At 39.4% G+C, this 27,658-nt stretch overlaps 1 protein-coding gene across 1 annotated transcript in view; it reads right to left on the reverse strand.

Moving 5' to 3' along the window:
* The window catches only part of fbn3 (fibrillin 3), an 80,861-nt gene extending 53,532 nt beyond the window's left edge, over window positions 1-27,329 (reverse strand). Inside the window, exons 1-10 of the mRNA XM_077226003.1 lie at window positions 27,244-27,329; window positions 25,233-25,531; window positions 20,792-20,874; window positions 19,998-20,096; window positions 16,331-16,426; window positions 15,991-16,086; window positions 11,432-11,629; window positions 9,985-10,110; window positions 5,173-5,298; window positions 436-588 (exon numbers count right to left, since the gene is read on the reverse strand). Coding sequence (XP_077082118.1) covers window positions 436-588; window positions 5,173-5,298; window positions 9,985-10,110; window positions 11,432-11,629; window positions 15,991-16,086; window positions 16,331-16,426; window positions 19,998-20,096; window positions 20,792-20,874; window positions 25,233-25,408 — 1,153 coding nt within the window. The 5' untranslated portion in view covers window positions 25,409-25,531; window positions 27,244-27,329. The remainder of the gene's footprint in view (window positions 1-435; window positions 589-5,172; window positions 5,299-9,984; window positions 10,111-11,431; window positions 11,630-15,990; window positions 16,087-16,330; window positions 16,427-19,997; window positions 20,097-20,791; window positions 20,875-25,232; window positions 25,532-27,243) is intronic.
* Between the last annotated feature and the right edge of the window lie 329 nt (window positions 27,330-27,658).

A 27,658-nucleotide genomic window follows, 5' to 3' on the forward strand; every position in this document is an offset into this window, starting at 1 on the left:
GCATTCAGATGTTAGCCTTAAATCTAATAGGCACGAGTCCCAAATGACATGCTACACACTACGCATATATAACCTTTTGAATTTTATAAGGTTATTTACTCATCTGTTAGCCCCTCCCCCTTGCCTTATAAGGAAAGCTGTGACAGTTGAGCGCATGAAAACGTCCAACATTCCGCAACATTCCATTTCCGGTTAGTTAAGTGCATCATTTACAGTGCAATTTCTTTTTGGAATGTTCAGAATTTTTGGAATTTTCATTATGAACTGTAGAATATTCACTTTTCACACTATTTATACTACAAAGGGCATAGAATAGTGCATAAATACGCAAACTAGGATGCATCTAAAAAGTGCTGACAACGTCTGGTATTAGCAACATTAGTAGCGACGTTTGACTTAGCAAACACTGCTAGTGATTAGCATTTGCCTACTCACCCGATCCTCTGACGGGGCACATCTCTGGGATGTGTCCGAGGGCCCAGCAGCGTCCCGTGTCGCAGCAACACTGTCCCTTGGTGTACTGACCGGACAATTCACCCGCGCAGCGGCCGTTCGCCAAAGACGAGAAACACGTACCGACCCGATGATCTGTGACAGAGCGAGAGAGAGAGATCAGCATACTATTATGCATACTGTTTACAATATGTGCATTTTATATGGTAACACTTAACAATAAGGTTCATTAGTTAACATTATTTAATGTATTAACCAACATGAACTAACCATGAGCAATCCATTTGTTACTGTAATCTTTGTTAACGTTAGTTAATAAAAAATACAGTTGTCATTGTTAGTTCATGTTAGTTTACAGTGCATTAAATAATGTTAACAAGATTTTAATAAAGTATTAGTAAATGCTGAAATTAACATTAACAAAGATTAATAAGTGCTGTATACGTGAAGTTTATTATTAATTCATGCTAACTAACGAACCTTATTGTAAAGTGTTACCTTTTATACTATATACAGAATATGTTGTAAATAATTTTTACTATTCAGTTGTGCATTAACCTCCAAATACCAGAAATGCTTTTCTCGAGAGTACAGACACACTTCACAGGAAGTCAGGCCCATGCATGCCCTTTACACAGTCCCCTAGCAGGAAGTTAATTTATGAGGTGGGAGCTTGGGAAGGCCACTGGAGGACTAAAAGCATACGGGCTCGGGAGCAAGGTTGAGATAGGACGCTTCAGCCAGTCAAGGTCAATGAAGGGGCTGGTTGAGATCGGGTACGTACTAGTTTGCATACACTGCTACATTAGTGTGTCTGAACCATGTGGGAAAAGGGGGTGAAAGTCGATTAACTCAGCTAATGAGCCAGCACTCTGCCATAAATCAAGTCCATGCGGAGTAATCTTGGCCAATTACGTCGGACACAAGAAACCCTTGGTCTGGAGGTTCCAGGCGCTCACTCCAGAACCCCCTGGGATCGACCCAGCCGGGGGGTTCGCAAGCGTGCTGATGGGAATGCTGGCTTCAATTGGAACCAGACCTTCTGCCGTGTGATTTCTCGTGTTCGTACATGGCTCAACGGTGCATTAACGCTGATTAGCGTCAGGCTAAATGACTCCCTGCGCTTCGGTTCTGTGCGATACAGAGCACCAGCCAGGGCGCGAACGCAAAGATAGCACAAAACTTTTCCGCCTTTGGTTTCTAGCCTAAAACAATATCTGAACAGCTAGTTGGCATTTTCAGCTTCTTTGGAATAACTTGCACTGATGAAATGCTCACAATGGCTACCTCTACGGATACATTTATGAACGGCGTTTTCATTTCAAATGTCCACACTAGCGCTTTCCAAAAGTTGAAACATCAGTAAATGTTTCAATCACCTTCCTGTGCATGCGTAAAATGCAATAAAAACTCACTGAGATGATGACGAGAGACCAAACATAATAAAGTTCTCATGCGATTCTTCTGCCACGATCATTTTATTGGTCTAAAACACAAATTCCCTCATGTTTTGTAATTTTTTTGCTCATCTTTGCATGAATGTAATATTTTTAACAACACTATGAGACTAAATAGCAGGCACAACAAAGCCGATATAAGTATAATAGCTATGGGTACAAAATGTGTCACATGACTAATCATACGTCATCGTTTTCGAAAACCTCAATTTTCACAGTCCACACTACAAAGCGAAAACGGTTTTAAAATTTAACCACTTAGTAGAGCGTCAGTTTCCGCAGGACACAAAAAACAATGTCTTATCGATGACAGACGGCAAAGATGTAGAGAAAAGATGCATTTTCAAATGTATCCAGATAATGTAGGCGTAACCAATAACACTCATTACGAAACTAAACTAACATATTTTATTTAATGCCAAATTTCCAAAACCAAAAAATGTTCTCCAAAAAACATTTAGGCTTCTAACTACAATCTTTAATGTGTATCTCTACATACAGAAAAACACACAGATCGCCCGTGTTCTCCACCATGACGGGATCCATATGTTCACTAAACATTTGCTGCAAATCCAGACGGGTTTCTGGGAATGTATGAGGGCCACGTCAACGCGTCATCCAGGGCCGATATCTCACGTTTCTTTATTCGCATCCGGGGACCCGTCAGATCAGGGGGAAACACACGGGAGACGTATGGGGCGGCCGAGTGAGAAACTCAAGACGGCGTGTATAAAAAGAGATAGATATACACAGATACACAGTGTGAGGGAAACGGACAGTGAAGGGAAAAGACGGAGTCAACAATGTCTTTGCCTCACTGTACTGGAATGTTTCAGGAGGAAATAGCATACATGTGGCTCTATTTTCACCATTGTGCTCTGATGATTGATCCCCGATTGAGACCCAAAAGAAACTATTCCCGTAACCAGTCTGGTTTCAAACTAAAGAAAGACTAGTTAGTCTGTATTCAAATGGTTTCATTTGCACAAGGTTTTAAAGGCGACATTTATTTCTGTATTTATATTTATAGCTTTCCTGTAGCTCAAACAGTAGAGCGTTGGCGCTTGCAACGTCAAGGTCATGGGGTCGATTCCCAGGGAAAGCAAGAGCTGATAAGAATGTAAATGTGTACCTTGAAATGCAATGTAAGTTGCTTTGTATAAAAGCGTCTGCCAAATACATACCGGTAAATGTAAATATTTGCCAGTGCATGTGAGCTTTGTGACGTCAACAGAAAAGAAAGTTCATTTTTAAGGGCAGAACGGTTTGTACATAAAATGATGCATTCATGAAACAAGCCGAATATATTTTCCAAGTGAATTATTTGTAAAACCAATAAGTGTTGTAAACTTTTTTCTCAAGAATAATTCATGCAGAAGTTGGCTCTGCTTGTGTTTACCAGGAAGTTTTGATGACAGATTAAGAAAACAAACCTTTTTTTTTTCTTTTTGTAGAACAACAATCATTGTAAGATGAGCATAAGATATATTTCACCCCAACAGATGTCAGACAACCCGGGTTTTTTTAATTAATTTCATTTCGCAATCATATCCTGCACAGAGAAATGTCCTTGAGCAAGATATGTCCTTATTAATGCAACACATGTCTGAGGTTTCACTTTACAAAAAAAAAAAAAAAAATCAAGGATTTAAAAGTTTTTTGTTTTTTACAGCCAGATCCTAAAAGAAAACATTTTCTTATGTAATTACATTTTATATTAATTAAATTTGTATGAGGAATTTCTTACAAACTCTTTTTTAAATTCTTATGATGAAATTCTTTTAACTATAAACTTTTTAATACATTAATGATGTTCTTCTATGACACATGAATTCAAAATGTTCTTCTAAATTCTTATGATGTAATATAATAACCTTAAGTTTATGCGAAGCTACAGAAGAGACATCTTTTGCTAAAATGGACCAACTATTTTAAGCTTTCTAACAACACAAATTGCAATAAATTTAGCAAGATGTTAACATAAACATGAAGGAATGAGTACATTCTGGCACTTAAAGATGTCCAGTTCTCAAATTAATACACCAATTTGTAAAATAAAAAACGATGTGCCACTCGCATGGCTGGGTCACGGCTAGTCTTAACCCAAACTCACATTATTGGCACACAACACCTGACTGACAACAGTTACATGACAGCCGCTTGGAAAAACAATCAAGGTCCTTAAAAGGTTTTAAAGTCTGATACCATAATAGAACATTTTAAGTTCTTATAATGCCTTTTTTAAACTCTTATGATGCAATAAAAATGTTTTCTATAACAAGAACTTAAAAATGATTTTTTTATGTGACATTATAGAACATCATTAGAACCTTTTTAAGTTTATGTGAAGCTACAGAAGAGGCAACTTAACAGACCAACTATTTAATTGTTTCTAGCGACAGAAATTAATTTTTTTTAGCAAGATGTTAACATAAACATGAACATACAATGAGTAAAGTCGATTAACTCTGCTAATGTGCCAGCAAAAAGCAACGACACAAAAAGATGTCAAGTTCTCAAAATAGGAAACCAATTTGTAAAATAAATGTTTCTAAGAGCACCAGATGCAACGGCAAAAATATTGTCAAGTCATGGTTTAGACAAACAGATAATCCTAACCTAACCTAAGACTATTAAACACATTTCTGTTAACTGCAATAATAATAAAAAAAAATATTAATTGAAAAACTTAAAAATGTTGCCTTTGGCAATAAGTTTAAGTTGAAACATTAAAATTATTAACTCAAAATAAATAAAAACTAAACATAAATTAAAACTAAATAGCAATTAAAAAAACAACTAATACAATAATAAATTCACATAATAATAATTAACTAAAATATAAAAATTAAAGCCAATATTTATAAAAAATATAATAAAACTAAAATAATACTGTCCTAGCTCAAACTCATATTAGTGGTGGAGCAAAAGTTTTTTAATAGGGCTGCTCAAAAAAATTGCAATTCCATTTGGTGCCACTAGGGCTGCAGAAATTAAAAAGTTGACCTCAAAAAATAACTCATCCAGGTTTATTTAGACTTTTAAAACAACAGTTCTGTCCTGTTTGCTGGTGAAGTTACTGTACGGTACTATACACACACTTTCCCGGACTTGAAGTGGTTGACAAAAGCGCACACAAGTTCATCCTGTGAGTCACACAGGCGATATGAAGCACGGCTCAGATGCGGCCCAGGAGCGTAAGGTCACGGGAACAAGCGTGTGCGTACATGTGTGTGTGTGTGTGTGAATGAAAGAGTCTCACCGACACATCTGGACCCGTCTGTGCTGGTGATGTATCCCCGCGGACAGGTGCACACATAACTGCCGGCGGTGTTGGTGCATTCTCCGCCATCACACACTCCGGATATGGTTGTGCATTCGTTGATATCTGAAACGTAAACACGTAAAACAAGCAGTGATGCATTTCTTAGTTCTTTCATGACCTACACTGTAAAACATTATATGATCAATAATTTATAACAACGTATGTTTTTACATTCCGTCAACTCATCAAAATAAGTTAAGCAATTTATTTACTCAGTTATTCAGGATTCAACTCATTTTGAGTCAGTTTAATGCAATTTAAGTTGAAATGACTTAAACATTCAAGTTGATTGTACTTAAAAATGTAAAGGCAGCAACTTTTTTAAAAGTGTAAAGAACTTAGGGTTACACTTTATTATTTTAAGGTGTCATTGTTACAGTGTAATTATATATTTAAGTACTGAGTAATATTAAGCAACTACATGTACTTACTATAGGGTTAGGGTAGGATTAGGATTTGGTTTAGGGTTCATTGCATGTAATTATGCATAATTTACTGCTATTACTATGGTAAATATACATGTAACATATGTAACAAGGACACTGTAAAATAAAGTGTTACCGAACTTAGTTATTGTGATGTCACTGAAGAACCTTTTTAAGTTTCTGTAATGCCATAATAGGAATTATTAATTGGTTTTCCTATGAATTAAGAACTTTAACATTCTTATCCCCTTGAGCCGCAGGGATCCCTGGTGATCCCGAATTTTACATTCAAAAAAATTGTGCATTGTTTTTGAGCTGCTTTATCTCTCTATTAGTAATTGCTAGAGCAATTCTGAGTTTTTCACAGTAAACTGTCAAGTGTTAGCTTTTAAATGATACCTTGGTTTTGTGTATAGTCAGAAGGACTCCTTAGCAACAACCATTTTATTATGGGTATGTCATTTTGCACTCGATTGCCAAAAAGGGGGGCGACTGGTAAGGGGTTATGATGCCATAGAAGAGCCTTTTTAAGTTAATATTATGTAGCAAAAAGGTTATTTTATGACCTGAGAACTTGCAAGGTTCTAATGCAGCATAAGAACTTAAAAAGGTTCTTCGATGCCATCGCAATAACCTTTTTAAGTTCTTATCACACACTCTGGTTCTTTCAGAAGTTGTAAACTGACTTTAGTCTGGGAAGTATAACACCAAAGTCTTCCAGTAGAAACCAAACAAGAGGAGACGCACTTGATATTTATGGCGTTGTTTTTTTTTTTTTTGCTTTTTGGAAGAGAAAAAAAAAGGAAACAATACAATACTTCCATTCACAAATACAATTTACCCGCCCCCTTTTTCTCCCTCTTTTAAATATATATGCACATGCAAAAAAAAAAAAAAATTAATAATAATAATCAAAAACTAAAACACTCTAATAAGAATGTAGGAGAAAATAATTAAATTAGATCACAGAGTGCCGTGTAATAAACAATAAACAACGCCCCACCCACTCCCCCACTCAGCCCACCACGACCAACACACATAATACTGGTTATTTATGCAATACAAACAGTACAACAATAACAGGCACACATTCAATTGGGCGGTACCACTAAATTAGTGAAATAGGAAATAAAGGGTTGCCATTTATGGAAAAATTTGACTGTACATCCTCTCAACGTGAATGTAATTTTCTCCAGTTTTAAAAAATACATAGTCTGGCGTTGTTTTTTTTAGGAGAAACATCTTAGAAGCAATTCTCATTTACATCTATAGTAGGAGAAACAATTTAAGATCTGTGGTTTTTCTTTCCTGTGGGAATTGATTGGTATCACTCGGCACCTCCTCATGGTCCGTAAAGTGACTACGGGCGCTAAATCAAACCGAAGGTCAACAGATGGAAAAGCGCTTGGTTGGTTTGTATTGCGTGTCGTTCTTATATTTATACACACGTGCAATTACATTTATTCAGTAAAATTATATGTGGACGCTGTGTGTCGGGTTTGTCGCATGAGATTGAGGCGGGATGTGGGAAGGGCAGAGGAGCGATTACGTGTTTGATGTGTTTGTGTGTTGGAAAGCGGGAGTCACGCTGTCCCACAGCAGCTCAAAACGGCCCTGCTGAAGTCATAAAAACAAACCCGCTCGTCAGCGGAGCCCCAGAAGCGGGAACAGACTTTCCTCGGAGAGGGACACGTCTGCTAATCACTGCTGGAGTGCGTGTTCACGTAATTGTACATCAGGAGAGCACTTTTTTCTGTCGTTTTTGCATTGCAGAGGCAATTGTTTCTTTGATGAAATGGTTATGTTTGGTTGTGCTTTTCATTGTAAAAAAAAAAGGAGGAAAAAAAGAAAAAGCATGTTTATGAGCTTTTAGCACCATTATTTGGGTACCTTGACTAGCTGACAATTAACTGGACTAAAATGGTTAAAAATAAAGGTTCTAAAATGCTTTTAGAGCTTGATGCCATAAGAGAATATTTTATGTTGTAATAACGAAATATAGTGATTTTTAGGTTACACTTTATTTTAAGGTGTCTGTGTTACAGTGTGATTATATATTTAATTACTTAGTAATATTAATTAACTACATGTACTTACTTTAGCGTTAGGGTAGGATTAGGATTTGGTTGAGGGTTAGTTACATGTAATTATGCATAATTTATTGTTATTACTATGGTAAGTACATGTAACATATGTAACATGGACACTGTAAAATAAAGTGTTACCAACTTTTTAATCTTTATGATTTCATAAAAAATGTTCTTCTATGAAATGGTTATTCTGAGTTTTTACAATGTCATAGAATAAACCTGGTAAGTTATTATAAAGCCATTAAAGAATATAATAATTAACTACATGTACTTACTATAGGGTTAGGGTTATGATTGGGGTTTGGTTCAGGGTTAGTTGCATGTAATTATGCATAATTTAGTTATTACTACAGTAACTATATGTACCAAGGACACTGTAAAATAAAGCGTTACCAAACTTAGTGTTACATTTTCAACTTTCCAGAGCTACTTTCTCTGAAACGATCGGCAATTGATGTCACCACACCACTCCTCAGAAAGTGCCCTGTAAGCAGTGCGAGGTATGCCTCATGCTTTACCTCCTGGCCCAGTGCCAGACTTTTTCCACCACACCATTGTCTTGTAATTAAGCGCCGCACAACTACCACCTGGGTTTTTTTCCCCTCCACGCAGCTTCAAAGAACTGAGGAGCACTTCTATTCCAACCCAAAGTTCAGGGTGTTTTAGTGATCACTTGAGCATCTAATTTGCAGAAGTTTCTCCCTCGTTTCCTTGAGAAAAAGTCTACTTGGGTGAAGCCTGCAGACAGAGGTCTGAGTTTTCTCCAAACCGATGTTTTAGTAATGGCCACGTCATTCGGGGTCAAAATGTGATTGGGAGATAAACTAATAACCTCGAGGGTCAGAATTCCCTCAGTCTGGCTGACTGGAGGTGTGCCAAATCTTCATTGTACATACTTAACTCTTAACTTACAGTTTTGAACATGAAGAAAAACTGTGGGAAAGTTTTTAAAAAAAAAGTTTCACTCTTCCCATATGCATTCATGAGAAACAATCAGTAATCTTAATGTATGTCAACAACTGACTCATTTGTGCTTCTACACAGGAATTTTATGACAAACATCTCAGACAAAGTAAATACTTAAGAAACATTAATCAAGTCTCCAAGTTAATGGAGCTAAGCAACAAACCTCTGAGCAGAATATTATACTTTAATCTCTTTTCATAAAAAGACTGCTTGGAACAGTAAAATACAAGCTGTAATCAATGCTCACATTTGCCATGTAAAATAGAATAATAAAAATAATTTCGAATAAATATTTTTTTTATTACAAAGCAATATAACATATTTTAATAAATAAAATAGGTTATAAATAAAAAAAATAATCTTGTAGATATGGAATAACCTTTTAGCTAGTATAAAAAAGCTGTAATCCACTATCTCTCTCTTTATCTTTACACCGCCGTCGGTGTGTGAATGAGTGAATTAATGGGTGAATGTTAGGCAATATGTAAAGCGCTTTGGTGGCTATGGGTCTGTTAAACCCCTTTTCCACCAAAGCATTTTGAGGGCCGGTTCGGACCCGGTGCCTACTCGCGAACCAGTCCTTTGTGTTTCGACAGGCAAAGAACCGGTTCTCGGCCAGGAAAACTGGTTCCAAAGCGGCACCAACTCTTTGCTGGACTAGAACCGTTCTTTTACTACGTAAGAGAACTAAGACGTATAGCGATGTACACAGTGACGTAACGACTTCGTTCGCTGGGCGCTCTAGTCAGTGGGAAAACAAACAGGTTCTGAGAAGGTTCGCAAGTTGAACCAACTCCGAACCAACTTTGAACCAGCACCAATTCCGAACCAGTTCTTTTTTGGTGGAAAAGGGGTATTAAAGCGCTATATAAATGCAGTCCATTTACCATTTACCATCTCTCTGTCTTGGTTTTATCTTAAATCTCTTAAAAGGCAGGATTGGATCCAAGAAGCACGGACCCCCGCTTTACAACACGGCTGTTTGTTTTCACTCTGCATTGTTTAAATTCCAGTCCAGTGGCACTTTCTATTGATAAAGATGGACCCTAAGCAGAAAAAAGCACTTTCCAGCCATATTTCCAGCCAATATTCAATTGGAAATCCACTGATGTCAACATTTCATGCATGTAGATTTTGGAAAGCTTACAATGTCGATGAAACCGCCAAGTGCATGACTTTTCTTTCCAATTGTGAGTAATGAACAGGAGTGAGATCATTATCATGCTTGTTTTCTTACAGGTTTTGGGTTTGTGCAGTAAGTGACGTACCTTCGCACTTCTGGTTGGTCTCACTTTGCCGGTGACCCGCGGGACATTTGCACTCGTACGAGCCCACGGTGTTAATGCAGTTTCCTCCAGCACATAGTCCCGGGACGGCCTGACACTCATCCACGTCTAACAGGGTTAGAAGAAGAGCATAAGCAAACACATTCGACACATATATGTAGTCTGAACACTAGTTGTAATGCATTTTCAGTATGTATATCTCATGAACAATACTTTGTTTGCAAAGGAAATACTAATTTCGACAACAACAGCAGCATCTACTGCTCTCAATTGCAGATCTATTATGAGTTTCAATCACTTTAAGGATCTTTTTGAAGGTTAAACATGTATCATCTTTGTTCGCTTACAGTCTGGGCATTTTCTCATCGTCTGAAGTCATCGCTTTAGGACTTCATGACACAACTACAGATATTCGGTATTGTCTGGTTTGAACCGCACTTACATATCTGGCTGGCTCGCAAAAACTGCATTTATCTGTTTTGCCCTGTTTCTTTACATTGATATAATTGGCAGACCTTAACCTGTATCCAATAAGCACAAAACCATCAGGTCTGTCTACTAATAATGTCGTAAAATAGCTTCTCCTGTTAAATGCCATTGAACGCAAAGAGACTCTGGAAAGCTCAGTGCACGTTACACAAAGCCTCCCACATGTGTGTGCTTTGTACTCTAGCCAGACAGACTTTTGCAAAAGCACTCCGTCTTTAGGCAAATCCAGGCCAGACTTGGAGCTGTCTCTTATGTTGTATATTGAAAGGGGAAAAGAATAAAAGGAAAAGTTAAAGAGGAGACATTTATAATCACTGGGAGGGGCGTCTTCGAGATGATATGTGAAGTCTGGGTGGCATTTGGTATTTTGGCTCGCAAAATGTTCTCTTAGGGTGAAGCAAATGAACTTGAAGAGCTGTTTTTTTTATCTGCAATGCTGCAGAATCCGAGTTGTTATTGTTAACTAAAACTAAACCTATTATACTATAAAACAGCTTGCACCCACTGCAAGGGAAAAGCCAACCAAAAAAAAGCCTCTGTTAATGTTTTAATTTTGCGATAGTTACCTTACCTTAATTCATGAGCAAAGTGAATAAACTTTATAAAGTGTAAAAGACCTTGAGAACAGAATTCAATCATGTCCAATTATGTCCTTGAAAATCAAACAACACGCCCATAATTGTAAATAAATGTGACAAGCCATTATATAATCCCAATTAAAGTACCCCTAATGGAAGTCTTCTAAATATTTGACGCTACTAAGAAACACAATGAGGAACTGTCCTTATGGACATGGACTGGAGTGGTATGGTTTACCCTAGACAGGCCATGTCTTAGTGTCATCTGCCGCGTCAGGCTGGCCATTAGGGAAAGAATTCAACAAACATGTGAGCCAGACACTGAGAAGGAAAGAGCTCAAACACTAGAGGGAATGTCTTACCTTGGCATGCACCAGTGCGGATGTTGGGTATGAAACCCCTTCGGCAAGGTTGGGGTTGGGCAGGGCACATCTCACATGGGTGACCCCACGCTCGCCCAATGGTGGCACAACACAGCGTCTTGGTGCACACGATGCCACTTAGCTGACCCTGGCACATCTGGTTGTTGACCTGTGTGAAGCACGGCCCGGTCCGGTAGTCTGATTGTGGGAGAGATTGAAGAGATGTTGGAGAGATCAATATACGTGAATAAAACATTGGGATGTGCTACAGCAGATTTTTCACTCAAGACTTTCCTGGGGTAAAATACCATCTCAAACCCATTAGTCAACATAAAAACAGCTTAAACTAGCCTAAAATGGTGTGCTTGACACTAGTTTCCACTAGTCAGGTTGGTCCAGTTTGGTGATACTTATTTGACTAGCAAGCTAATCTTGAATAAACCAGAAAGCCACCATAGCCTGACAAAACCTTTCAATGATACGACAAGACAAGCGCTAATAAGCACTATGTGACTAAGGAATTAGGACAAGAAATCACATTTAACAGGTAAAGAAAGCAAAGAATGCTGGCAGACAAATCTTCTCCATCAGAGGTCGGTCTGGGAATGCTCTGACAGTGATTCTCTTTCACTATCTTATAATAGGATAACTAGATAATTGCTTGGAAATTTCTGGATGGTATCAATAATGGCAATTTTCCATGACAAACCTTGTTTTTTTTTTGGCTGAGGTCGAAATGTGGGATAGTGGTAGCACTGTTTTGACATTTGGAGATGTGGCAATTTGCTTGGACTTCCTTTGTGCTGGTTGCCAATTGAGACATTTCAATCTCATTAACAATGTTTTGAGCTTCAAACAAACCAATTCAACACTGAAATAAACTGAGCATTTAAGGATCCAATCATTTCAGTGTTTAATAAAACTCATCTTAAACTCAAACAAATGCCATTTTGCATCTTCCGAGTGTTTACTAGTATGTTTTGAAAACGGAATTAAACGAGATCCAGCATTTGTTTGGGGTATACTGTGAGAGTCGGTTTACTCTGGCAGGATATGAATGAGTTCCTGACTCCATGATTTCCCCAGTCATTCCTCAAGAGAATTAACAAATCTTTCCATATCCTTCATAATATTGCATACGAAACAAAAGCTAAATCATATATCCATAGCCAAGAGGGGGGGAAATGGCACTAAGAAAGTAGGTCAAGAGGAGAAGAAAAAAAGGAAGAAGGACTACTGAGATATCCTCCTCACATGTCTTTAAATCCTATCACTGTCCCTTCTCCTCGTCCCTTCTGCGTACCCCTGACCTGACCAGTCTTCCTGGACAATTTGAGTCCAGGAATGCAGGTCCTCTCCAAGTTGAGGCGACCCACTGCGAGCATCCTATGAACATCTGGGATTGATTAATTGTGCCTGGTCGGGACTATGGTGGGACAAGCTAAGTCCCAGATGTGTCCATGCATATCCAATACTCCAATTCATCGGCCTCTCTACATTGCAGCTTTGGCTCTTACTGTGAGTGATGATATTCATTTGGGTAAAGCCTTCTGGGAGGCATATATAAAGTCAAAATCATGTTGATTTATGGATTTCGTCATTTTTGGGAACAAACAAATCTAGTGCTATAGGTGAGTTTGAGAATCTATAAGCAAAAACAACCTAGGGAATTTCGACTAGTAGTGGATCACATATAAATAGCGAGTTACGTACAAAAATTAAAGTTGAAGGGTGGATGTTTCTGGACATCTAAGTAGTTAGGGTTAGGGTGGAGGACTACATGGATGCCATAAGTTGCTCGGCAGTGAAGGACAATAATAAAGAAGGTACTAAGAAACCTCTGTCATTAAGCTGCTCATGTATGTCTAACAAAACTTTGATCTGCAATTAAACTGGAGCCTGGGGAGTCTGAAAGATCCAGCCAACATCAGTCGGAAGCCGTCGCCTTGTTTGAATGTGCCAATTTTAGCACAGCACCGTTTATACGTACAGACAGCCATAAGAATATACGCAGTGTAACACGGTAGGTCCACACTAAAGACTGGTCTCTTTTGAGAATTGAGAATTTTTGAGATTGCAATCTCCAACAGCAACAGATCTTTAAGGCAAAAGGGAAACCGGTTAACCTCAATGTCGCGTTAGCAAACTTGAAAGTAATGCACAGACCTTGCTTTGCAGAAGCAAGCAGACTCATATTCCAGAGAAAGGGGGATGTGACTGTGATGCAGACAACATTCGGAAGTAATTTTGCCTTGATTACAGTTCGAGTGGCTTGTCAGATCAAAACAATTCACCTACACCCTCAAAACACTCACTAACCTCTACTTTCCGTTTAGTCACCAGTGTTTCCCTGCCAGCGACGTCTGCCAACTATTTAGCAGCGTTGATTATCATGAATCATGAGACAAGTTGGGAAAAAACGATGCCTCAGGAGGTAGCTGATGTGTGGCATTCACACTTGTCCAAAGATTGGGCGGCAGCGTAATTTTGGAGGCGGAATTCCAGCTTTCTTCACACTCCAACGATTTGGCCTGTTTTTATCATCCTTAGTGCTAATGGACCGAAAGGGAGTAGACTGTCATGAAAGACCTTCTAAGATATGAAAAATCAGCCAAAGGGAGGTTAATCTAGTCTGGAACGTTAAGCCTCGGGGACCAGCTGCAGGTGAAAACCTCAAACGCAGCCAAAAACGTGCTCAAGAGTCAATGACTGAGAAAAGTCGCTCACTCGCTTTGTTGTGACCTATTTTGGTTTAATCAGTGTACACACCAAGATAAGAAATGTGTTTTCACTTGGGGAGAAGCAGAAGTTCATTCACGTAGGTCTGAAGAAAAAAGGGGGAGTAGGAAGGAAACATTAGATGCACAAGCGTTCCGGTGAAAGGCTTTGAATTTTCTCGGACGGACCAACAAACTCTTTTACTGCTCAGTGATTTACAGTATGGCTAAATAAGACAGGCAATCTCTTCACATCTTATCTCTGTCACACAAATCCAACAAGCCAAGGTTTCAACAGTTTTATGACTCCCAAATGAGTCAGTCCACAACAAATCCACTGAGCCTCAGTCCTTCATACTTTCATTCATACTCTTGTGGTTACAGGAGGATTAGTCACACTTTATTACTCGGAAAAACCTTTTTCTCTAGAATCCATTGCATCAAACAAAAAAAACAATAGCATCTGTGCCAAAACAGTTACCCTTCGACAGTGAAATTAATACTGTGCATATCTTACTTCAGTGTGGGCCACTGTAAGTGATAACACAGGGCACACGTGGCTAAACGGAAAACTAATTAGATGGGACTAACACCATTCTGACTGTTAACTTGCTCAACTCTCCCTATAAACTGTGCCGGACTCACAGCTGAGCTTGCACTGTGTTCGCAGAAACTCTTCTGCAGACGACTGACTTTCCAAAAACGCCAGCCAACTATTGTGCAGCACAGTTTTCAGGATCGAATTTCTTTGTTACTACCTCTTTCTTGGAAGACTGTTCTGGCTTCTTTGTAAGAACCAAATAGAGCGACTGACATCAGGCCTTTTGCGAAAAACTGCATCATCTTTTTGGAAGTTCATCAATTGTATGAAATGCAGACCTTTGATGTTAAACAGGAGTGACTGAAGCAGGCTAAATAAAGAGTTTATCTCTGCTCTTTAACAATGAAATGTCTAATTGTTTGGTGTGACGTTTTCACAACCTAGAAGCAAGGACCTTAAGGGGGAATCTGGGGGTCTCGGAGACGAGGGTCTGGACTGAATGAATCTTGTCAGGTGGCCCAGGAAGGAGCTGGCAGGGCAGCTGGTGTCCCATGGATGGTGCTCTCTCCGTGTGAAGAGATTGTTTGTACTAGTTCAGGCCTGGCTGTGTATACACAGCTTGGGTCTCCATTTCTTAGAGAACCCCCCCACCACCACCCTTACTTGTCAGGATAGTCTACGGCTCCACACAGAAACATTCCCTTGTCATTTCCACTGTACTTTATCTACTGCCAGATGTCTCCCAAACTTTTCCACCTCCCTGTGTTGGGTTTTCAAAGGAAACCGGCCTATGATTGCACAAAGGGGCTTCGTGAAGGGGTGGGGTTACAGAAAGAACCAGACACAGGAGGGTGGGGTACCGAAAAAGGGCTTAGGTATTCGGTCTAGAGTGCCTGGGGCGCACTTCTCCCACAATTCACACGGCCTGATGGGAACGGTCCTTTCAGTCTGTCATTTTCTCATAACTCCAGCCAAGGATTTTACCTCTGATAGAACGTCTTGAGCACCCATGAGGGAGGCCTTTTTTCCGCCCCAGATTACCTCATTGTTCCAGCTCTGAGAGATGTGGCCACAATGTAAACTGTAGCATTAATTTCACACTAGCTACAGTGAAGGGGGGAAGCACACTGACTCAAAACTACTGTAAATAACCCTTCTGAGCGTTTCTGGGTCACATTGACACACTGTTACAACATTCTTGAAGCAAGCCTGAGACGGTAAACAAACCGCACATCCTCATAGACGTCAACACAATTAAGACTTGAGAAAATATGAACTTTGGAAGGATAGCAGTGGCTTACCTCTCTCGCACTGCGGTCCAGTAAAACCATAGACGCAGGCACATTTGTTTGGTCCAATACAACGGCCGCCGTTTTGACATCCGCTCTCACACACAGCTACAGAAAGCAAAATTGGTCAAAATTAGACTCATATGAATAATATTTATTTATATTAATAGTACAGTGATCCACAGGTTGGAAGTTGAAGTCCTCTTGCATTTAGAGAAAGATATAGTTGGTTGTAAATGCATTCTGAGATATTTCGTGTCTGTAAGCCCAACTTTTGTCAAATCATCTATTGTTGTGTGTCTGTTCAGGTATGTGATGATGTCTGGACGTTCTGAAAAGGAAGATCACTTACGCTGTCCACAGTGATTTCCTGTGTAGCCCTTCTGACACGAGCAGGCGTCTTCATTACAGACCCCTCCATTCATGCATCTGACGCTGCAGGACTGGACTGTACAGAGACAAGAGAGGTGATTATAAACCATCTGGAGTGCTCAATATTACAATGCACCTTCATCGCAGATAATTTTTAGGAATCAGGAATATCCCAAAAATGATAGAGTGGAAAATATTTGATTAATATCCATGGAACTGCTTTCTAATAAACTTGGCATTGTACACTATGAATATTGTTGCATCTGTGACGAATTGCACTGAAAATAAAGTTGGTGTAGGGTTTACTTTAAATCAGTTTTTACTCAGAAACTGCAATTAAATTTCACAAATAATTACAAAGAAGAAGCAAGTAACACATAGAATTAAACTTGAACATTTGAAGTAGAAAAACTGAAATAGTACTTTCTTGGAAAAATGATGTTTATTTTAAAACAGTGTTATTATGTTCCTCTATTGTAAGACGCTTTGGATAAAGGCATTTGCTAATGCATGAATGTAAATGTAATGGAATTGATTCAAAACTCTGATTCAGTGATACTTTCACATCATCACTAAAACATATTCACCAAAGTTTCTGTGTGGTATATTAGAATATCTTTATTTCATGAAATACAGTGTGAGAAATGCATTTTACACCAGACTATAGTTCTAAAACTGTATGTTTGCCCTTACAATGATGTACATTTCTGTTTACTGTAACTCCCTCACTTATTTGATTCAGTCATACTTACAGAATGTATTTGAGAAAAACCTACTAAACTTCTTATTTATTGTCTTTCCAATATCAGCAACTCCCAATTCGAATTCCTGGTAAGAGTAATTTTACTCGGCCAACAAAAACCTATTTTCATCCTGAATGACTAGATTCATTTTCCAGCAATTTTCACGAAATTGGAATCCTCTCGGCACAGACAGAATCACTTAGCAAAGAATCTTTCAATAGAGTTTGTATATTGCGATTTAAAATTGCACTGACATAAGCACAACTAATCATGGGATGAGTTTTAAAAAAGATTGATGTTCCCAATTGGTTGCATCAAAACGTTGCTCTTGCCAAGCTCTTTCGTTCTGTCTAAACAAAGGCATCGTGCCATTACCTTTCAGCCCGAACATAATTCAACTTACTACTTATCCCAGACAAAGATATGTAAATATAACAGTTTCTCATTTATTCCTTTCATCTTCGTCTGCCATGACCTAATCCTTTCAAATGAACATAAAAAAAAATAAACCTAAACAAGGGTAAAAGTTGAAAGTTTTTATTGTAAAAATTTGGCTATTTTTATTTGATTCCACATGAATAGTCCTGCTGGATGGAGATCAGACGTGTTTTTTTCACTGATGGCATGCTTTCAACAGCAAGGCCTGTAAATGTTTGCGCACTGGCCGTGTTTTCCTGAAGCACAGGAAATGACTTCATCGGCTAGACCTGCTGACGGCCCCCTACAGGTGGAGGGGCGACGCTCTCACTCGCTGACCCATGCTAAGTGAGCTGCACGTGCTGAAGCGCTCACGCTAGCACACACACAAAACCGGGCTCCCCGAGGCTCCCACCCCACAATGCACCTCTGTATGCAGCAGTCACATCTGTCAGCTTTTTACAAGCTGCGCTGACGGCAGGAAACATGAGCGAGGCTGAGGAACAGAGGTCCTTTATGGCCATTTCTTTCTCGCGGTGGCCTGTCAACGTCAAGTTCACGTCGTGGAGATTAAAAGGAAATCTAATGGTTTCTCAAACGATAGCGTTGTATCTCAATGATACTAAAAAAACACTGAGTTTAAGTTGAAGTATTAAAATAACTAAAACTGAAATGAAAAATTTATACTATAAAAATATATTTATTATACAAAAATAACATTGCTAACAGTGGCTTAAATTGAGACGTATGGTAATCATACACTAATGATGAAGAGAAAGAGGATAGCACTGTTTTGGACGCTAATAAATACAGCTAACATTCGTGTGGTGGTTTGTTATTTATGGAGTAATTGCAGATTCATAACTGACTGATAAATGTGGCCGCTCCCAACCACTGCAGACGGTACGCGGTCGGGTAGGCGTAATGACAGCATTACCGATCTCGCAAATCCCATAAGGCTGCCAAAACAGAGTAAAAGCGTATGTTTAGCATTTGCTTTCAAACAGACAAGGAAATGGCAGCTAAATTAGATGGTCAATTTCTCATTGGGGAATAAATTGACTCTGGTTTTACAGCTTACGAGACCGAAACCTATGGTTTGGTGAATTTGGGTTTATTTGTCTATGACCACATATTCCGGGCATTCGCTGAGAAACGGCTGGACGCCGCTGGCAGAGAGCAAGTGCAGTAGGAGAAACCTGCGCTAATACTAAACACCTCATCCATGAATAACCAACAGTCATTATTTTTCCCAGTGCCATCTAAACAATCAATCACGTTTTTGTAAAAAACAAAGTCTGTTGTAAAAAAACGCTTTCACCGGCAGGCATGTGGTCTTAAATTTAACGTATCTCAACAGAAAACGCTCTTAGCTTGACATTAGTCTATAATCAGAAACACTATACGATGTCAGAAGAATTTCACTGTTTTTCCAGCCATCTGTATCTCTGCTCAATTTCAACTCTTAACCTGATAAATCACAGAAAATGTCAAAGAAAAGTTTGACTATATGACAAGCCCTTCAACCACAAAGGAAGTAAGCAGTGTAGAGAGAATCATTAAAGAGGACCTATTATGCTCTTTAGCAAAGTCTTGATTTTCCCCATATACTCCATTGTCTCCAGCTCCCCTCTTCCCAGTCTGTCAGTAACGCTCTTTTTAGTTCCTGTCTCTATGAAGCCCCTCCTTCTGAAAAGCACAACGTGCTCTGATTGGTCTGCTGGACCAGTGTATAGTGATTGGTCTAGCTCTTCGGGCGTGTTTGGGAAATGCCCCGCCCCTTACCATATTGGTGAGTTTCAACCATAGACTGTAAAAAAATATGGACGTAGTGTCCATGACGTCACCCGTAGGTTTCTGAAGAGCATTTTTGAAGCCCAAAGTGGGTGGAGCAGGCCGTCGCCATCTTGGCAGCACATAACTCCCGGATAACCGAAAATGAGCAAAGAGGCAGGGTTAGCTGAGGTGCCGTGACGGCTAGCAGACAAACGGCTAGTAGTGACTGCAGCAGCAATCCACCTGTCATTTAGGTGGCCACGTCCTTAATTATGCAGAACTTTAAGCCTTAATACAAAAAAATCCAGAGAGACCAAAAGGTTGTCGTTTGGTTTCAACACACTACTAGCTAACTCAACCAGGCCCCGCCCCTTTATTCTGTGTATAAGTTATTTCAATGAGGAATATTGTGACGTGTTCGTCCTTGGAAGAAAACTCAAGACTACAAATTTTCAGGGAGTTCAGAAACAGTGACACTGATATAGACAATAACTCCTGCTGGAGGGACTTTGTGTAACCTTGCAGAGTTTTTTCATGCTCAAACAGCAACATTACACACTAAAGAAATTTTCATATCATGTTTCTCTATTTCTAAACTATGCCTATGAATAAAAGCACCAAAAAATGTAAAATTACTGCAATTAACTAGTCATAATGTGTTTTTATAATGGCCCACAAAGAACAAAAGGAGACCGAAATGACTGAACTCACCTGCGGCCGCCCCACAGCTAGGGGCAAGATGACCACTGGAGCATGTACACATGTTGGGCCTCGAACAAAAACCATCCCCACACGAGTTCCTACAGATTGCTGGAGAGACAAAAATATTCATGAGAAGTGCTTAGCAAAGGCCTTTTTCGATCTGAACAGAGATATAGCACAGAAGAATAATTCATTATTTGCATCTTTAGGACTAAGATGGTTGTCTGGACTTCCAGCCTGGCCATATCTGGTTTAGCAGGATGGTTTTAGAGGGGTTTTGGTCACTTCTTTAGGTGGTCAGGCTGGGTTTAAATTAGTTTTTCCCCCCCACAAAAGACTGTGGCTATGTTTAGTATGTTCCTATGCTCCAACTAGAAATGCAGTGCATGTTATATGCATTTTTATATGCACGGAATAAAGTAATCATGTTGTTTTCCAAGATGGCTGGTATTTGAATGGATGTAAAAACACCAGAAGCATTCATTATTTTTTGAAAAGTTACTTGTTGCGCACAAATACTTTAAAGTAGGCAGTATATATGCATACTATGCATATATCCTGACCATAGCCTGGGTCTTGGTGTGTGTTTCCCTTATCTTCCCAAGCTAAGCCTTTATCTTTTGGGGGTTGTGTTGTGGTTTAAGGCTTTGGGGTCAAATCCCCTGCTATCATTGTAGGCACTTAACCACAGTTAACCTAAGGCTAAACGCTAACTCTCTGGTGAGTGTACTGTAAGTGAGTAGATAATTGTTAAAATGGCATCTTTGGCATGCACCTTTAAAAAAAATAAAACAGATACTTACGAACTATACACTGGTTCCCTCCGGGAAGCGTTTTCCATCCTGGACAACAATAGGAGTGAAAGCGGGAACCACATACATTGGGCCTGAAACAACAGAAGCAAGTCCATTAAATTAAAGAAAGCTAATTTTAATCATGAACATTTCTCAGAAACATACAACACAATGAAATATCTGCAGTCTCAAAGATCTTCCGACCCTTTGCAATAAATCAGGCTCAATGCATACAATGACCCCAAAGGATTTTCCCTGGAAACAACATAAAAAAAGTTGTTTTGAGTAGGACCATAACTAAACTTCCTGAGACAGAAACATTTACTAAAGCTACTCTTAAGTTCCCAAATGCGTTCATCCATTAGCTGTTTTTTGGCAACTTTCTCACAGAGACAAAAGCATGTGTCTTAGTCATAATATATGTGATTAATGACAGGACCAAGCCCAAAGTTCATTCCTTCTCATGAACAAACCATGCACCATGGTATGGGCCTCACTGTTTAGTGTATATGACTTGATCCAGGACGACTAACTGGTAATTGACAGCTTGAAGGCAAATCGCCCTCAGAATGTGCCTGAGCAGTTTCATCCCAACAAGCCCTTAGGATCTCTTTCAAACCTGGACACTCACTGTGAAAACAGTTTTATTTCTATCAGCACCAAGTTAAGCCTGCCGTAAATGGACCTTTAAAAAAACCACAAGGTACATCTGTCTTTATACATACACGCATAAATTCCTTTCCTCTACAAGTCAAGATGTTTACTAATGTCAGTCACCTGGGGACAACCAGCTGTAGTTTGAATCTTTTGATGGATTTCAAAACGCATTGCCAGACGACACAACCACTAACAGCAAAAACCAAGAGAGATGCTGAGGACCCGAAAGAGTAGAGGCCAATGGAGGGCTAGATGTTGGAACATGAAAATGGAAAATGCTGGGGAAAGGGCAAGAATCAGTGGGAGGTAAAGAAAACAAGTGGAAGTGAAGAGTTTTGGAAAGGGGGGTAGGGGGTAGGGGGAGGTGGGCCGTTGAAAACAAAAGCAGCAGCGGAAATTAGGCCAGAAGATGATGAATTATCAGCAGTGTGGAACCAAAGAGTCATATTTCTCAACTGGAGCCTGAAAAATTAAGTCTAAAACTCCTGCAGGATGACGGCAAGAAGGCTATCCTTGGACGCAAACCAATCTCTTCGTTCTTAAATTCAATACTTCTCAGTGTGTTCACATTTCTTCCAGCTGAAATACTGTTTTGGGTGGTTGTGAAGGATATGCAGTGAATACTGGAAAGCAGAAAACAGCTTAGAAAAATGCATTTCAAACATGCACTCCTTGTGCAAACTATTAACTGTATTAGTTGCGGTACTGTGTGTTTACCACTACAAAATGAAGAACATTTACAGCATCTCAAACACAAACTGGCACCTCAAAGAGAGATACAAATTGTTAACGGGTTCTTTGCTACGAGGCAAATACCTTGGAAAAACCATGTGACTTCTTCAGCAAGATGGATCAATTCATTTCACTTCACTAGGTCAAATCCTTTTTCATTTACAGGGTCTACCAGCCCTCGAGCAAGAGATTTGCAAGCAATTCTTTGCCAAAGATCTCCGGATAAAGCAGGTCAACTTTACGACTCTTGAGCCCTAAAAAACCATCACAACCTGAATTCCAGGAAGGTAAAAGGTCAGGACAAGACTGAGATAGGAAATCGGGATGCTTTGACAGCCGGTTTTCCGTGAGGTCATAAAAACTGAACAGGAGCTCTCACTGAGGCTTGTGGGATATCATGGAGTGGGCGCAGAAAGATAACACAATTCTATCCCACCGGTTACCACTCCTAAAGAGGTTAAAGGTCACTTTAGAGACATTTGCTCCCAGCCCCCATGATTGCTCCTAACTCCAGTCCAAAGCCAATGAGCTAATGGTTGTTTTAACAAAGATCCCAGTGCGTAAAGCCTCTGGATCTCTAAGACCTTTTCCTTGTCCAACTTGGCCTGTTTCAAGCCCTAATGAACTCAAATCACACTGCCGTCTAGACTATACACTTTTAATGAAATGAGGAAAGAGGGGGTCGCTCCATATTATTTCATGCTTAAAAACCATGTGAGACTGATCTCTTTCTTGCCTAAGCTGGTCTACAAGACACATTGGAGTTCTGGAGCGACTGATGGTATCGTGAATAAACACCAGAAAGCAATTAGCTCTTAAGTTTTTATTGTTTGGTACAATACACTGAGTACATTTGATAAGACGATAAGAATTTCTGGGCATGCTATTATGCACACATAAGGATACACTTATTAAATCTGCGTCTTCCTTTCCACTGTTTAGATGACAAACCCCACTGAAAAAAATCAAAACATACGGCTTTTCTTTTTTTTTTTCAGCCCCATTTCCAGGGGCCATTTTTCTGTTCATATTCTTAATGTATTTCTACAAAGAACAATTCCATAACAAAATGTTGTTGGCTTCAACCAAGCTCTTTGGTGTCCAAGAAGGATTGTTTTCCTTTGACTGGCATGTTCTTTCAGCTGTTAAAAGAATATAAATCCAAGACAAAGAACTCAGTCTCTCCTGGGATGCAAACATCAAGCGTTCTGGAAGAACCCAAGCCCATCTTTGGAGTCCAGTGGAGCTTACATTGCCTCAGAGACATGTTGAGAAAATGAAGAGAACCCCTGGCCAAGCCACTTCTAAAAACATCAACCATGAGCACGGTGCCTGGCTTTGTACTCATCAAAACTTGTCAGGGTTGGCATCGATAGACGAGAACCACATAATCATAATCTCACCCCAAGCCCATTGCTTTTACAGCAGTCTCCTAGACTTTACATTCATTTAAGAGGCCCCCAAATGCAATGTGATTAGACTCCTCAAATCTGACAGACAAATTATGCTTAGTAAGGAGAGCCAGTAAGCTTCAAATCACATATTGTAACTCTCTTAAACTGTCTGACCCTGGATAGCATGGCTTTCTTGGTCGGTGACTGTAGTTGATCAAATGTGCAATTTTGTGCCACATTATTATAATCAGAGTACTTAATTAAAAAACATTCTTACACTGGGTTGGTATGTAAATATGATTAAGCTTAGAAGCTTACTGATCGTGCTTAGAAGTGATTAGACCTTTCTTTACGACAAAACAGCTACAACATTTGTATGATGGGTCTTAAGTTCAGCATCTTGCCTTGAACAAAGGGAATTGTTAGACGGGAACAATCTGGAAACCGTGCAAGTCGTTACTTCCCTTCGGGCTAGTTCGTGTTTAGCATTGGCTATCAAAAGGGCACTGTGGCACATTTCTCAATTGACTTGCTGCCACATGGTTCTGCTTCACTGACCGGATCAGATTCTCCCTCTTAATTTCCCTGGAAAACTCACTTTTGGGTGCGATACAGGTCAATTATCATTTGTCCCACTTATGGAACTGGTGTACATGTACAGAATGTCGCTATTGTTTCTGGAATTATATACTGGACCGCTAACCACAGCACTAATCTTGAAATTTCTGTTTGAAGTTTCTGTTTCAGACCTAAACTGAAAACCCCTTTCCTGATTAAATAAGGATCCATGAATTGGAGACATGTCTCTGTTGTGAAATGCTCTTTCTCACCTCCTTGAAAACAAATGTCCCTTGTTGGAGCCCCCCCCCCCCCCCCCCCCCCCCCCACCCAAGTAGTCAGAATACTTAATTTCCTGTTGCAGTTTGCAGGGGAGTAGTACAGATGAGAGGATGATTGGAACAACCGTTTCAAAAAATACGAGGGCAGCGCAACACAAAACAGCCATTGTTTTCCCAAAAATTATAAAAATACACAGCTTAGGCTTTGTGGAGACAGATGCAGATGCAAAGTTTGAGAGGCACTGGAGGGCTTGAAAAAATATCTATCACACAATCAATCCGCTTTCAATATGTTTTTAAGTGTGTTTACCTCAACTTTCAGGAGAAAGTTGAGACCTAAAACACTATGTATTTTTCTAGGAATTATGTAGACGTAAAATTTGCAATAGCCAAAAACAATAATGTCTTTCAACAGCAAGTTATCAGTAGGAAATGACACTCCTGTTGTCATGACCAACATACTGAGGCATTTCAGTACTTAAAATTCCTTCACAGCAGATTCACAACTCTCCAACACATGTTGCTTTTTTAGGGACCAATCGTGCTTTCAACCCAGTTTGGCTCTAACCCAAATAGCACAGCAGGTTGCAACAGAAATCTACTGCAGCAACAAAAAAAGGCATTTATTGCACTGTCTGAAGAAACTTATGCTAGCTTTGAATTCAAGCTTTTAGGATGACATACACCGACCCTGAAATGATTATTCTGTATTTCTGGTAATAAAAGCTGAGTTAAACCCTCCGCCTCATGATTGAACCATTAACACGTCCACTTCAAGAATGAAACTGACAGAGAACAGGAGCAGGACGTGACTGAAAAAGCTCTTACCCCCTGAGGGACTCCTGGCCTCTCCGACGGACCCTCTGTTGCACCTCCCCCTCGGGTTTTCCAGTGAATCGGCTGGCCTGGATGTCTCCATCTCCTTGTGCTTGCACTGAATAGACTGTGGCCCACCAGACCGCAGCCCATCCGAGCACCACCTTGGCCAGCTTCCACACTCCCATTGGCCCCTGCTGTGCGACTCCTTAAGCGCCGTTAAACGTGCCTCACCCACAGTAAAACTCTTCCTTTCCAATGAGCTCTTCAGATGCGAACTTGTGTGATCCAAGAGCACTCCAGGCTGAAGGCTGTAAATAGAGAAAACAAAATGCTTACTATTACCTTTGCATTCTTATATTCATTCTCGTTCCGTGAACAGTGAACATACGAACAAATGTGCCCTCTCGTAAATTTAGCCATTAAATCGCCCACGGTCGATGATGGAGTTTTTTTATAAAGTGTAGTATTATTCCAGGCAAACTGTACGGTACTTTAAGCGCCAGCCAGCATCCTTTTACAGGCCCATTTAGACCGTCTTAGTGTGCGTTCGCTGTAGAAAAAACCAACTCCTGGCCAAGACTGGACTCCTGGTTTTGTCCTCAACCGGCTCATTAAAACTAAGATTTTAGGGTAAATAATGGGCCTCAAAAGATTTAGAGCCATGGCAGAAAGGGGGTGGCAAAACAACACAGTGAGATTTTACGATTTTCTTTTCAGAATGATATATTTATGTTAAGGAACAACTGCAAATATAAAACCTCTGCAAAGTGGGCATACTGCTTAATAAGGACATTCTTCAACAAAGGTAAACTGGATGTCTCCACAAATCTTTAATGGTTTTCCATATTAAAATATATATCGTTATTGCACTGTAAGTTGCTTTTGCAAACATCAAAGCCTTAAAAAGTTGGTTTAATGAGAAGTTAGTTAAATTACAGTACTCTATCTAAGATGACAGTCTAGTAGTAAGTCTGAGAAGGAAAGTTTGAAGAGTTTTTTTAAGTTGGTGGATCTAACTACTGTGTGATCAAAAAAAAAAAACATCAAAGAGGAACAACCTTATACATTATATGTACATACATTTATATTCTGATGAACTTTGAATGGAAAGTAGCTTTTGATCAAAGCATCTGCAAAATGAATACAATATAGTTTTACATCAAAAACTGCGTCTTCTTGATAAAAGTTGGTTTAATGAGAAGATTATGATAAAGTCGGTTAAATCACAGTTCATTTGAGGATGACAGGTCTGGTTAATCTGAGAGGGAAAGTCTGAGGAATTTTCAGGTGGGCGGTGCTAATCAAGACGCGAACAAAGAAGAAAAAAACCCATCAATGACAACAATCATCTTTCGAAGGTATTATGAATTACATCGTCCGCTTTTCCACGCTTAATGACGTCAGACACGGTGACACAGTTCAACATCTTGTAGCCTACTTTAATTATGACGTTGAAAAATGACAGAACCTGAGCGTTTCCTTTGTGAGGAAAATAAAAAAAGTAGCAAGAAAAAAGTTGAGTTTACTGAGTCGAAGGCGTTCACGATGCCTTACACACATCAAAACAGATTTCGCGATTACATTAAAAAGGCTTCCAATATTCCGCAGATAATTGTTGTAATCTATTTTCACGAACGTCAATGGGACAATTGCAGATGTAACGCGTTTCAACAGTTTAAAGTTTGCTATTTTTAATCATCTCATTTAAAGTTTTTTTCATATGTTAAAACTTTACAACTTTTCTCACCTTTAAATTTAATTTCTCTTCCGTCGTGTACCATAATAATAACTTTATTCGAGTTTTAATTGAGTTAGCCGGTAAACAGACTGTAGGGAAATAAACGCCGGTTTAAGTCACCAAGGTCTTTTTTTGCATCAAATGAAATTTTGCAAAGTATCCAACTCCTTAATCCCATTTCAATTCGATATTTCCTGCATTTTAAATTAAAATCGGGGTGCATATAATGCGCGCTTCGTTGAAACTTATACATAAATAATCAGGAGATTGAAGCCGAAATACCTCAGATGTCTTGGAATGCCTGGAGGAGTCCGTTATTGTCACGGGATATGTTCCCTGAATGGAAAAGTGCACTGTAGCCCTTGTGAGAATGAGAAAAGTAAGTGAATTACCCTGATAGGTCGAGGGGAGGTGCTTTGGTTGAAGAGGAGGGGGTTTGAACCCACTGACTGTCTTCCTGCACTGCAACCAACCAATATTTACAGGACTGAAAGCCTGAATGAAAAAGAAAAGTTAAGTATATGATTTACAACATTTCTCCTACAGTGCAAACAATAGTGAATTGATGTAGTAGATTGATTGATTGATTAACTGAGTTGCTTTATAAATTATGAATGAAAAAGTAATGAAAATGTCCAAATATATAGCCTACACACACACACACACACACACACACACACACACACACACACACACA

This window comes from Siphateles boraxobius, unplaced genomic scaffold (assembly GCF_051911475.1).
Source record: "Siphateles boraxobius isolate OS27281-9 unplaced genomic scaffold, OSU_SipBor_1 13, whole genome shotgun sequence".
NCBI classification, from domain to species: domain Eukaryota; kingdom Metazoa; phylum Chordata; class Actinopteri; order Cypriniformes; family Leuciscidae; genus Siphateles; species Siphateles boraxobius.